Source organism: Vicia villosa, unplaced genomic scaffold (genome assembly GCF_029867415.1).
Source record: "Vicia villosa cultivar HV-30 ecotype Madison, WI unplaced genomic scaffold, Vvil1.0 ctg.000494F_1_1, whole genome shotgun sequence".
Lineage (NCBI taxonomy): Eukaryota > Viridiplantae > Streptophyta > Magnoliopsida > Fabales > Fabaceae > Vicia > Vicia villosa.
In genome coordinates, this window is record NW_026705239.1 from 470,574 (window position 1) to 485,377 (window position 14,804).

Consider the following 14,804-nt stretch of genomic DNA (forward strand, 5'->3'; position numbering starts at 1 on the left):
TACCTTAGCACCAAACAGAGATATATAATCTTTCGACTTACGTAATCAAGTCCTGTAGAACCACCATATAAGGCTTCTTGCCGCAGTGGGCAAGTCCTGACCATCACAAATTGTTATAAACCTACTATGTCCTTGCATGGATAACATGCACACATGTACTTTTTGACAAGTACATTATGTATATCTTTTTCAAAAGTTCCACAAACTTATTAAATTGCTTCTCATTTTAGCTTTTGAAAACATTTGTGGGAATTAGATAGGTGGTTTGTATGGTGGTGGAGGGATATAAGGTTTTTCTTTTTCCTCCTATACAGCCTCATTTGTTGGTTGAACCTTTTCATTCTCCTTATTGTCACTCCTGTCTTTCTCTTTATGGTCATCAAGTTATTTCCCATTTCTTTGGGGGCAACATTTAAATTCCCTTTTAGATTTTGTTCGGGTTATCCTTGAATTGTCCTGGGAGGTTTAGAGGATGAAACAACTTTGCGTGCTACTTGGGAGATTTGAGTCTTCAACATTTTATTATGGGTGACCATGAAATCTACCTTAGATGTTATATGCCTAATAATTTCATTTGTGTGCAGGTTCTGATTTTTAAACTCATCATTTTTTGTTTGAGTGATCACAAAATTTTCAATTAGATATTCAAGATTGGACATTTTGGGAGTGAAATCACCCTTTTGTCCTTGAAAACCTAAAGGTTCAACTGCTTGTTGGGGTAGAGGTGTTCTTGTAAGAAATTTTTTGGTGGTTTCTACATAATGGATTATACGTATTAGAATATGGATTCCCTCTCTCAAAATTGTTAGGGTAATTATTGTTCTACAAACTAGACTCTCCATTTGAAATCATTTTACACTCAAACCTAGCATGATCAATAATCCCACAAATCTCAAAGGTGGAAAAGTGGGGGTGACAACACTAGCATTCAATTTATCAAAATTTTGAATAAAGCATCAACTTTAGAAGTAGGGATGTCAACTTGCCTCCGTTAGAGGGGATCCCCGTGGAGATTCCCCATTTGGGGCCCCAAAGACGGGGAATTTTCTCCCCACAGGGATGGGGAACAAAGTCTCCCCGAAGGCACTTCGGGGACGGGGGTAGTGTAAATATCCCCCGCCCCGTGGAGTCTCCGCCCCACCTAAAATAGCATAATGTCCTTAATTTATGTATAATTTTAAATTATTATGTAAGTTTATTTTTCATTTCATATAATTAATCTTATACACAAATTTAAAATATATATGTATTGTTAGTAAAAGAGTGGGATCTAAAATATTATTTCAATATTTTTTTAGTTTGAAATTTTTGTGGTCATGACACTCAATATTATAGATTAAATATTGTTAAAGCAATATATTTATCATAAAGGAATAATTTTTAAATTTTTTGTGGTTAGTTTTTAAAGCTTTTACTATTAATTTGATTTAAAATAATAAATAATTAAATCATGTTTATGGATCTCCCCATGAACCTTGGGGATCCGTGGGGACCCGCGGGGACGGGGATGGGGGAGAAAATTCCCCCGTAGCGGGACCCGAAGCGGGGATGGGGAATAAAGTCGAGGGCGGGGATTGTGATGAGAATGTATCCCCCGTCCCCGCCCCGCCCCATTGACATCCCTATTTAGAAGCAATATGACCTAAAACAACAATTTCAAACCAAACCCCTATTGTGATGGAGGACGCTCATTAGACTTTAGGTCACTTTCTCATTGGTAGTGGTTTTGCGACATATCTTCGATGATAGCATATGTAGCCTCTATATTTTTTATCATTAGAGTTTCTCCTGCAGCGACATCTACTATCATCCTCGTGGTGTATAAAAGCCTGATTTAAAAGTATGAACAATTATCCATCTTTCAAGCTCGTAACGAGGGAATAAAATAATTTTTTGGTGGAATCGATGAAAAAAATAAATCGTAGTTAGAACAAAGTCTTTGGCAATGGTGCCGAAAACTTGATAGGTCGTAAGTACACGATTTATATCGACTAGTAAAAACATTGTTCCATACAGACTTGTTATGACTTTAACATATCAACCTTTAACGGTTGATATCTAATTTAATATCTATTTTTATAGAAACATTTATGACTTTAACAAGATCGGAATAAAAGTAAACTCATAACAGATGATTAGAAATCTACTCACACATCATCACAGTAGATATGAAAAGTATAGTAAAAGATATAAAAATAAATAAAGGAAGTAGTAGAAGAAGGATAAAAGAGAAAAACATACTTTGTATGAAAACTAGCAAAAGTGTTACAAGGAGTTACTCGATAAAAATCTAAATGCATTTCAACGTTTTTAGTGAATAAATCTCCCCTATTTATAACTCAAAAATCAGCGATAAGTGATCTTTCATTATAAACGAGCTTGAACATTAAATAAAACATAATTGACGATTTTGCAGTAGCTAGCTGGAAGGATTATGGACGTAGAAATGGCTACGGGTGGGCAGTAGTCCTCCCTGTCAACTTGTCTTGTTTTCTACAGCTATTGCAGTTTCTAGGAATTCTTCCAACAGCTTTCGACGCTGAGTCTTCAACACATGAACTTGAACAATGTAATATTTCTTCTCCTTTGCATTACTGAAACAAAGTAAAATAATATAAATAATAGTAAAATTGAAAATAAAATCATACTCAAAATACTAGATTAACAATAAAATCAAGCTCTAAATATAAATATAAACTAATATTATCATATTTTTACTTACTTTATGTTTTACATTTAAGTTTACGCAGATCACACAAAGCTGAAAGCACTTTAGCTTAAATTACTATTTTTCAATCTAACAATATGTTTTATTCAAATATACCCATGAGATGATAAATGCATATTTAAAATTTAAAATGAGCTACAATTCAACCTCTCCTTCTAGTGAGACTCTTCCATTTAAACGGGATGAGATAGTTCAGTTGACACTCGCTATAAGAATTTTATTGGTCTAAAATTCTACTCCTAAGTAAAAAAAAAAAAAAAAAAAACTTCGACTTTAAGGGTTTTGTAAAATTATTGTAGAATCCACATAATATACCACACTCTTATGCACTCTTTCCGTCTTACAAAATTGTGATAAATAATTTTACCAAAATTAAAATAAAATTATAAATAAATAAAAAAATGAATATTTTACCAAATTAACTATTGGTGATTCTCATTATTATAGATATAAAACCAAAAGCAATAATTTGAAAATAATACCTATAATATTAATTAAATAGTCTTTTTTTTTTAAATAATATTTTATCAAACATGACAATTCTCTTCTTTTTTCTTTTTTTTTTTATAAATAAGACCATTATTATGAAATAGAGTATGTTAGCCCTCTTTAAAAGAGTTACTTAATCATTGACTGAAAAATAAATTTCTTTTCTTGCAAATCTAGTAAACTAAAGTGATTTTAGAAGTGATGAATAACAAAAAAAATAAAGTTGAGCCATGTCGACCTCCCAAAATTATTGGCCAATAAAGTGATAAATCCGCCCACACAAAAAATTAGTGTTTGGTTGAATAAAACCCTAATAAAATACTCCATTCATAATTCATCTCATTATAAATATCTATCTCCTTTGATATTGCTCTATCTCAAATTAACTATTATCTTATGATATTAATAAAGTATTAACTACTATTCTTTAATAATATGCTCTTATTTGTTGTATGTACCATTTAATTATTTCTTGACTACAATTAATTAAGATATTTTAATAAATAAAACTTGTTGTATTATTAAATCAATATAACTAATCATGCAATCATCGTTATCCTTATAATTACCACTTTTGAATAAAAAGGTGGATTGGGACAGTGGGTACGACGTTTGTGGAACTGGTGAAAACTCCTCCATATCCTACAAACTCGGAGCACGCCACAAAGATCAAATTATTAAAGTTGACAATTATTCAACAAAAAAAGAGAGTTCTTGCTTTAACGGTGATTTTGGAGCATTGCAAGTGCATAGTAATGGGTTATGTTATGACCCTTACCACCCTAGTTGTCATTTTCACACGTCCATAATATCCAACCATTTTATGCTACTATTCTTGAGGATTAAGTGACATTCCATCATATTTCAATTCAATCTATTCTCTCTTTAAGGGAGAAAATTCAAATTTCCATTTTTGTGTAAAATTTCAAGAAAATTGTTAAACAAGCTCAGTGAGTCACATCATAATATTGTTGCCTATTTTAGAATTTAGAATCTAAGGTAAAACACTATTCCACTCTGACCAATCGTGTGCCATTTAAATATCACTTTTTTCAACAGCCATTTAAGTATCACTAAAAACTGTTTGGTTAATCATTAGTAGGCATAAGCACATTAGTCCATGTTCCATCTATTTTATCATACGTGGATTTTGAAGCGTTCAAAAGATAACGGTTTAAATCATGTCACTGAAAGGAAAAACCATCCCTCAAATGATTTGAAAAAGAATCGGTTTTCCTCTATTTCCACGTATTCGTCGAGAAGCTAGGAAAAACTATCTCTCCTGCTTGTCTGCCCCAAGAAACCCTCAATAAATACTCCAACCTCATGGCTTAGAGAATCATTCACTAATTTTATCAAACTCTAACCTACAGAGTCTCTTGCTATCAAACACGTGGGTAGACTCTCACCTTATTGTATTTCAAAAGGGTATATATATATATATATATATATATATATATATATATATATATATATATATATATATATATATATATATATATACAATACTATAAATACAACAATAATTTAAAAATTTATATCAAATTACATAAATTATTCCACCATATTATCAAAATATTAACACAACAATAATAATTATCTTCAGAATGGAGAAAATTTGGGTAAAATTGAGTAAATTTATGTGATGCTATTCAATTTTAGAGAGGTGAAGTTGATTTTATCCAAATTCGAAATTTCACTTCCATTTTACTAATGATTTAACTTGAAATTCTTACCCAAAATCGTAAAATTGAGCAATTTATACAAAGATAAAACTTGATTTTAACAACTATATTTCTATTTTAATGTTCAAATCACAACCATTAACTATAATGCCACGCTCAACTTGTATTATTTCAAGTAATGTAGCTTTCAAACAACTGTTGAATAGTGGGATGCATTTCAATCAACATCCAAGTCTCTTGTATCACAACACAAGTTTAGTCCACTATTTTTTAATGAAGAATTATTGAATCCAAATATTTACCCGCTTTAATGATCAATATGTGAGGATCTTTTGAATAATTAAAAATCGCTTTCTTAAATGACAATTTTTAGATTAATACTGTCTTCTAGTTATAGGAATCTTTAAGCTTTGATACTAGCAATCTTTCCAAAGATGCTCTTCATTCCAATATTTTATAAATCAAAGCATCTCAACTTCTATATATAACATTATTATAAGTGCTATCTAGCTGAACCATACTCAAGACCTTGTTGCTTACTTGGCTTTTCTTCATAGCCATTGTTTAGAGAAAGGGCAACAACAAAACAAGAGATGTGGGATCTATCAAGGGAAAAACTAGTAATGGTAGTGCAAAACTATTATGACATAATCATGGTCTTATTTCTCACTATAGGATTAACATATTTAGCTTCAAGAGCTTGGAAAAAAGCTACAAGCAAGAGAGAAGACATCCCTGGCCGGCTTGGATTACCTCTAATTGGTGAAACTTTTTCTTTTCTTTCAGCCAATAATAGTACAAGAGGTTGCTATGATTTTGTCAGACTTAGACGATTGTGGTAAGTGATTTATTTCAATCTTGATATGTACGAATTCAGGAATCCTCTCAAGCATATAGTGGCTGATTATTGTTGTATTGTCTAAGGCTAAACTATGTTTTCATGGTTCTATTCACTTCCAATTTTAACAAAATAGTATACTACATATGTGCAAGTCAACTGTGGAGATTTTTATACTAGCACATAATGGAATCAATTAGAAAATGATTATTAATATGCGTGTTTTCGTCTAAAACCAAAATACTAGATCACACCCTGTTAAGGGAGTGAACTCCCCTACCATTTGGACTACCTCCCTTCGCCATGCCAAATCCAAATCGTTTGATACCAAACATAGTTTCCAGAGTGTTAAGACCAAAAGGTGATCAGTGTTTTGGTTTAAATATGCAACTAAACAATAACCTTGATTATTGAGTTCTAATCCTAAATATCCAAAGTTGAATATTAGACCAAAGTATTTTTCAGAAGACAATCATATTTATTATAAAGTTGTACGAATTCTGATAAATAATAATTTGAAATACTTGCCGATGGAACACGGGTGATTTGTTGGTTTGATGTAATTAGGCACGGGAGATGGTTCAAGACAAGGCTATTTGGCAAGATTCATGTATTTATTCCTGATCCTGAAGGTGCGAGGACCATATTTGCTAATGACTTTGATCTATTCAACAAGGGCTATGTAAAATCAATGGCAGATGCTGTAGGAAAGAAAAGCTTGTTGTGTGTACCAGTTGAGAACCACAAAAGAATAAGGCGTCTTCTATCTGAACCATTCTCCATGACTTCCTTATCTGCATTTATCACAAAGTTTGACAAAATGTTGTGTGGAAGGCTGCAAAATCTAGAAGGAAAGGGGAAAAGTTTTAAGGTGTTGGATTTCTCAATGAAGGTAAAATCAAATTTACTTTCCTTTTGTACACAAATAATATATTGATATTTTCTGAAAGCACTCAACTGTAACAGTATTTAGATGGTAACTCAATTAATCTATAACTGTAACATTTAGAAGGTAAATCAATCTACATTTATAGAAATAAAACTCCGACAGCATAATAGTAATTAGGTTTTTATGTCTTCATTTTCATATCGCAACCCCAACTGCGGTTACATGAGCCGTAATTGACTGCAGTTTTTTGCAATAATCAAAGACTGTGACTTCGACTATGACTGTTTAAATATGAATTTCAAGTTGAAGTTATACTGTGATATGGTGTGAGTGTGACTCCTAACTCCTATGAAATGTTTGACATATATAGATGACATTTGATGCAATGTGCGATATGCTGATGAGCATCACGGAAGATTCATTACTACGACAGATCGAGAATGACTGCACTGCTGTCTCTGATGCTATGTTGTCCTTTCCAGTCATGATTCCAGGCACAAGATACTATAAAGGCATCATGGTTAGTGATGTTTACACATTTGTGATTTATTAGTTCTGGTAAATTATAGAATGGCCTACTAGGATCAAATTTGAGTGATAGAGTCAGTTATTCGCTTTCTATGAGTACTGAGTAATTTAAGGGAAAAACAAACATCTAGTTTTTACTTTTTCTTCCCTAAAGTTTTATACGGTTGAACTAAATACTATAGCTTAAGCAGGGTCGTAAAAGGCTCATGGAAACCTTCAGAGAGATCATTGCTAGACGTAGGACGGGAGAAGAATCTCCAGGGGACTTCCTGCAGTCCATGTTGCAGAGAGAATCATTTCCTGACAGTGAAAAGCTTGATGACTCGGAAATTATGGATAATCTTTTGACATTGATAATTGCAGGACAGACTACAACAGCAGCGGCAATGATGTGGAGTGTAAAATTCCTACATGACAACAGTGATGCACAGGACATACTCAGGGTGAGATGATGATGATGCATGGCTCTATTATAATTATGTTAGTAAAATCATGGACCCGATAGATCTAAATTTATTATCATAATGTTAATCTTGACTTGCAGGAGGAACAGTTGTCTTTAACCAAAATGAAGCCAGAAGGAGCCTCCCTTAATCATGACGATATCAACAACATGCGTTACGGTTTGAAGGTTGGAATTTAGAATTAAAGAAACGTTACATAACCAATAAAAACGATTAACAGAATTAATAAAATGTCTAGAATTTTTCGGTGTTCTATCCAGGTAGTTAAGGAAACACTAAGAATGTCTAATGTCCTATTATGGTTTCCTCGTGTTGCACTGAGCGACTGTACTATTGAAGGTAAGCTACTCAACTCCTTTAAAGATATTAATAGAAACAAGTTTTTTATTAGATTTAGCTTCAACTATTTGAGGGCTTCTATTATCTGTCTCTCTTTTGTTCATGGTTGTGTTATTAACTATACAAATGTCAACAACAGGGCATGAAATAAAGAAAGGCTGGCACGTTAACATCGATGCAACTTGTATACATTACGACTCAGATCTATTCAAGGATCCATTGAAATTTAACCCACAAAGATTTGATGTAGCTAGCTCTCTCTCCCTCTTTTTATTTTTTCTTTTTCACGACTGTTTTCTGCCACAGAAATTATTTTTCACTAATTATATCTGCAGGAAATGCAAAAGCCCTACAGTTTTATACCTTTTGGATCAGGGCCTAGGACTTGTCTTGGGATGAATATGGCAAAAGTGACAATGTTGGTCTTTTTACACAGGCTAACTAGTTGTTACACGTGAGTTTTTTCTGCCATGCCAAAAATCTTATCCTTTTTTCATGAACAAATGAATGGGAATTAAAAGATACTGCTGTGTAGGTGGACCCTTGATGATTTAGATACTTGCTTAGAAAAGAAGGCACACATACCTAGACTAAGGAGTGGCTGTCCAATAACGTTGAAGTCCATAAGCAAGAGCATGCCAGAGGCATAGACGGGTGTCATGGAGATTTACCAGATAGCTAGTTCACTTAGCTAGTTCACACGTGAAAAAGCCCAAGACAGCTGCATATATAGATTTGAGGCAAACAGCATAACAGGAGATAAATCTGCTAAATAATTATTAATGCATAATCAAATTTCTCCACCACTTTCAAGAATTGATATTCTTAATCTATTTAGTCTGTATACTATACATAAATATAAATTAAGAAATAACTTAAGTTGCAACTTAATCTGGTGGTGGAGGATCATGAGACCTGTTATAACTTAGGGGTAAATCAACACAAAGAATAACCAGCAGCTTGTTAGAACAGTTCATGTGAGAAGAGAACCACATTTCCGGTGTTTTGTTCTGTTTGAAATGTTGATAATCTCGGATGGCATTGCGTAGCACAAACCTCCTAAAATGTTATAGTGACATAGACGATAGTGGGATAGCCGCTATAATGATTAAAAACCAAATTTTGAGTATTTATGTTTACTTTATACACAAAATTAAAGAGATCATCATACTTAATAGTTAAAGAATCTAGTATAGAATAATAAAACTTAAACAGAGAAGAATAAAACAGAACTGAACTAAAAGTAGGAAGAAGAGCAGTTTGGCTTGATTCACCATGAAGCTGATCATTATGTATTTCTTTAAATGTTCATCTTTGAACAAAGTCATTTATCTTTGTGGTGTATGTAGATGACAAGCAACATTCACTCAACCAGTTTCATATCAAAGATTTAGGTCGATTGCATTATTTTCTTGGAATTGAAGTAGCTTAGTCACAAGTAAGCATAGCAATCTCTAAGAAAATATATTTTTAGATATCTTGGGATGTTTGATAGTGTTGGATCACGATTTTAACAACTTTGCCACCAAAGAAATTACCGGGTCGAGTCGCGGATCGGTACGCTTTCTTTAAGACGTTTCGCGGTACTGCCAAAATTATGCAAAGCAGCTCTTAATAACCACGACGCCACCAGGATAAAACAGCCCAGTTCTATACTATACGATTACTACTTGCACGGTAGATAATCGGTCTAGAAATACACCCTCAAATGGTACTAGGACCATTCAAATATGGTATGAATACCATCTTAGTATCTGGTATAAAGACCAGTCGTAGTAATTTCTCAAACCAAGAGAAATTTCAATAATTCTCTAAAGAGAATCTAAGAAAAAATTATACTTATAATTTCTCAACTCAAACGAGGAGAAATTAACATTATTCTCTAAAGAGAATTCAAGAAGGTACTCGGAAAATTCAACGAGTAGAAAGAAAGAGGGAGAAGTTGGCGCTTCGACAATTCGAAAGACGCAGAGTTATGAGAGTGAGGAAGGAAAAACTCAAATTAAGTTTTTGGTGTGTTTTGGAATGAAACAAGTGACTTCATTATATAATGAAATAAACTAGCTAAGATTTCTAATCTAAGCAATGTGGGACTAAGAAGTTTTTTCAACTAATATACAATGTGGGACTTCACTTAATGAACTTTTTCAATTCATCTCCCTTTATTGGAATATATGCATAATGTTCCAACAATCCCCCACTTGAATTTAAAACAGTGTTTCAGAAATAACGTCAAACGTTTCTAAGATTGTGCATAAGCAGAGGTGTCTACGACTTGAACCTTTGCGTAGCAAGTAGGATTCCGATTCAACAAGAGTGACACAATTGTCTTGAACTCTATCTCGGACATCAAACTCGCACACAACCTTTTCTTAAGGTGTATTCTAATAGCCCGTGCTTTAATGGCCCTGCACGTGTATCCCGGTTTAGTGAAGGCTCTAGGAATTCTGCCTCGAAATTCCATAGGAACCGGCCTCAGTTCCACAATCACATAGGTGAGTCTATCAAGAGTACTCCTGTAGCCTAGGTACTCCCTCATACAAAGTATAGATCTCATTAAGAGTTTCTATTATCTCATCCTCTTATTACTTCAGGATTCATGCTTCTTTTATTTACTCTAGCATGATCAGCTCATATTACTCACAACTTGTTATTACCCATTGAACCTATTTCTTGGGATCTCCAGTCATTTAGGTCGGGTTACCATCATGAGCAACTCATTTCTGTATAGGCATTAGTCCCATCTTTTTTTAGATGTATTATGGACTTTCTCTCTAGCTAATCCTTTCGTCAAAGGATCTGCTAAGTTTTCATCAGTGCGTACATGATCCATTCTTACAGCTCCTTTAGAGATACAATCTCTAAAGGCATTGTGCTTTCTTCTTATTTGACGTCTTTTACCATTATAATAACGGTTCTCAATTTTTGCAATAGCCGCGGTACTATCGCAGTGGATCAACACAACTGACATAGGTTTTTCCCATAAGGGAATCTCAGCTAGCAAGCATCTTAACCAACTTGCTTCTTCACTAGCATTTGCTAATGCGATCATTTCAGACTCCATCGTGGACTGAGCCAGGATAGTATGCTTATTTGATTTCCAAGATACAGCTCCTCCAACTATGTTGAATACATAGCCACTAGTAGCTTCGGAATCACCTGACAAGGTATTCCAATCTGCATCACTGTATCCTTCAAGTACAACAGGAAATTTCTGATAATGTAGACCGAGATATACTGTCCTTTTAAGGTACCTCATGACTTGCTCAATAGCTTGTCAGTGCTTGTTACTCGGTCTACTCGTAAATATGCATAACAATCTTACGACATATACAATGTCGGGTCTAATACAATCAGTGGCATATCTAAGGCTGCCAATGATGCTCGCATATTCAGTTTGTCTCACACTTTCACCAGTGTTCTTAAACAGTTTAACACTTGGTTTATAAGGTGTGCATGCAGGTTTACAATCAAAGTATTTATATTTCTTTAAGATCTTCTACACATAGTGTGATTGATCCTAAGAAATTTCTTGCACGGGTCTCGTGATCTTTATACCAAGAATCTCGTGATCTTTCATATCAAAGTTGTTACTCAACAATGATTTCACATCATTAATGGTCTGAATGTTTGATCCAAATATGAGTAAATAGTCTACATATAGACATATGATAGTGTAAATGCGATTCTCAAGTTTGTAATAAACGCATTTGTCACTTTCATTCACTTTATACCCATTCGATATCATTAAGTTATCAAACTTTTCATGCCATTGTTTAGGAGATTGCTTTAATCCATACAAAGATTTGTCTAACTTACAAACCTTGTTTTTCTTGTTCATGGATCACAAACCCTTCTGGTTGTTCCATATAGATTTCTTCTTCTAAGTCACCGTTTAAAAAAGTAGTTTTAACATCCATTTGGTGTACTATTAAATTATAAATAGCAGCAATTGAAATAAGTACCCTAATGGATGTTATTCTAGTGACAGGAGAGAAGGTATCGAAGAAATCTACATTTTCTCGTTGTCTAAAATCCATGGCTACAACAAGCCTTGTATTTATCAATAGTTCCATCATATTTTAGTTTCTTTTTCAAAACCCATTTACAACCGATTGGTTTGCAACCAGGAACCAAGTCTACTAAGTGACAAGTCTTGTTAGATTCTAGAGAATCTATCTCATCATTAATAGCTTCTTGTCATAAGTCTGCATCCAGAGATGACAAAGCTTCTTGAAGATTTATTGGATCTTCTTCTACATAATAGGCCGCATAGTCAGGCCCATAATCTTTAGAGACACTTACTCTTTTACTTCGTCGAAGTTCTATTTCTACATTTTTGTTGCTTTCTGTGCTTCTTATCACAAGAATGTGACTCGATTGAGTGCCCCCACTATTTCTCAATTTGAAGGGAAATTCGTATTCATAGAAATCAACATCATTTGATTCTATGATCGCTTTTGCATTTAGGTCATAAAACCTATATGCCTTACTGTTTGCTGCATATCTAATGAATACATATTCATATGCTCTACTAGCGAGTTTAACTCATTTCGGATCCGGATTTCTGACATAAGCCAAACATCCCCAAGTTCTGAAATAATACAAATTTGGTTGTCTTTTCTTTAATATCTCATAAGGTGAGATATTACTCTTTAACTTGGGAACTCTATTCAGGACATAACAAACAGTCAATAAAATTTCCCCCTACTAGTGAGGTGCAGCACCAGAATTCATCATAATTGCAACAACAAGTTCAGTAAGAGTTATATTCTTTCTTTCTACTTTACCATTCACTTTAGGAGAATATGGAGCAGTCGTTTCATGTACAATTCCATGTTGTTTATAAAAATTATTAAATAAACTAGAATCATACATATTACCTATCACTACAAATTCTTACTGAATTATTTTAAAATTCTTTACAAATTTTAAAAACTTATCAATTTCATTCAAAAATATCATTCTTTCTGATGATGGTGTACAAAACTACCCCAATAAACTGACTAAATCTTGCCTTATTTAGAAGAAGGAAAAAAACATAAACATGATTCTTTTTAATCTTAGGAGCATACACGACATCCTTCAAAATTGAAGTCTTTTCATAGGTGGACCTTGTTCCACTTCTCCAATATCAACAACATTAGTGGTGTGGATATCTCCCAACAACACTTTCTTATCTTTAGTATTCGTGTATGTTTTAAACATAACACGATCATAACAAACATGACGAGAGACGCCCGTGTTTATCCACCAATAATCAGATCTATCAACCATGTTGATTTCAATGATCATATGAATAAATTTTCTATTAGCCAGGTTAACTCGTGCAATACGGGCTACACCAAGTTCAAGCATTACATGCTACATCTCTTAGCCATATGACTTTGTTTTCCACAGTTGAAACAAAAGGAAAACAACGTCATTTCTCTGAGGTGGTGGTTGTTGTCTAGTTGGAGCAATTGGGGCCATAGAAGGGTTCCCATTCTTAATTCGGTTCACAATATTGCAGTTCTAATTCTATAATGATTTGCCATATGGCTTTAGAACCACACCGAATTTATTTTTGTTGTTTAAAACAACCAAGACTTTTCTATTTAATCATGTCTCTGATATTCTTCTTTAATGAGAATAATCAGTCTCTAAATAAAAATTATTTTATTTTCTAACAAGGCATAATTCATAAAAACTTTCAAACTAGGGGCAGTTTGTCAATAATAAAAGAAATTCGAATTGTATATATAAGTACATACCTTTAGTGATGATCTCATGCGCAATCTTTCGAAATTTGTGACTTTGGATTTCCACGAACCTTTCATCTATCATTCGATACTTCACGTAGCTGCTAAAATCATTCTTCTGTTCTCTAGCTTCTTCAATGTCATACTTATTTTCAGATTCTCTTAAACATATTTTGAAGTATCGCAATTACTATAATAGTCATACAGATCATTTGCGATTTCATTCAGAATGTTATAATCATTCTTTCTATAAGGTGATTTCTTTTCTGAGCTGTAAATTATTCGCTTTAATCTGTGCAACAGATTCAACTTCAACACTATTACGTGTTCCTTTTTTTTAATCCTCAGATTTCTTACCGTTAGTTTGTTCGGTTGACCCAAAGGGAGCAACAAAATTTCCTCGGTCAAAATGTTAGCTATCTTTTTCAACATTAAGAAGAAAATTATTTGTAGCCAACATTTGAAGTGACAACTCTCGAACATGAACGGTTTGTCAAAGAAAGTATCCGCAGAAGTACCAATAATTTCTTCAGTAGCCATGGCAATTCGAAACGTCTTAAAATTGTTGGATCACGATTTTAACAACTTTGCCACCAAAGAAATTACCGGGTCGAGTCGCGGATCGGTACGCTTTCTTTAAGACGTTTCGCGGTACTGCCAAAATTATGCAAAGCAGCTCTTAATAACCACGACGCCACCAGGATAAAACAGCCCAGTTCTATACTATACGATTACTACTTGCACGGTAGATAATCGGTCTAGAAATACACCCTCAAATGGTACTAGGACCATTCAAATGTGGTATGAATACCATCTTAGTATCTGGTATAAAGACCAGTCGTAGTAATTTCTCAAACCAAGAGAAATTTCAATAATTCTCTAAAGAGAATCCAAGAAAAAATTATACTTATAATTTCTCAACTCAAACGAGGAGAAATTAACATTATTCTCTAAAGAGAATTCAAGAAGGTACTCGGAAAATTCAACGAGTAGAAAGAAAGAGGGAGAAGTTGGCGCTTCGACAATTCGAAAGACGCAGAGTTATGAGAGTGAGGAAGGAAAAACTCAAATTAAGTTTTTGGTGTGTTTTGGAATGAAACAAG

General features: G+C 33.6%; 1 protein-coding gene across 1 annotated transcript; it reads left to right on the plus strand.

Annotated features, from left to right (window-relative positions):
• The first annotated feature begins 5,258 nt into the window (after nucleotides 1–5,258).
• LOC131628993 (abscisic acid 8'-hydroxylase 1-like) lies at nucleotides 5,259–9,154 on the plus strand. The gene is made up of 9 exons (XM_058899795.1): nucleotides 5,259–5,740; nucleotides 6,308–6,632; nucleotides 7,000–7,149; nucleotides 7,349–7,600; nucleotides 7,702–7,788; nucleotides 7,882–7,960; nucleotides 8,100–8,206; nucleotides 8,296–8,414; nucleotides 8,496–9,154. Exons 1-9 carry the CDS (start codon nucleotides 5,496–5,498, stop codon nucleotides 8,608–8,610), a joined length of 1,479 nt encoding a protein of 492 aa, XP_058755778.1. The 5' UTR covers nucleotides 5,259–5,495; the 3' UTR covers nucleotides 8,611–9,154.
• The last annotated feature ends 5,650 nt before the right edge of the window (nucleotides 9,155–14,804 follow it).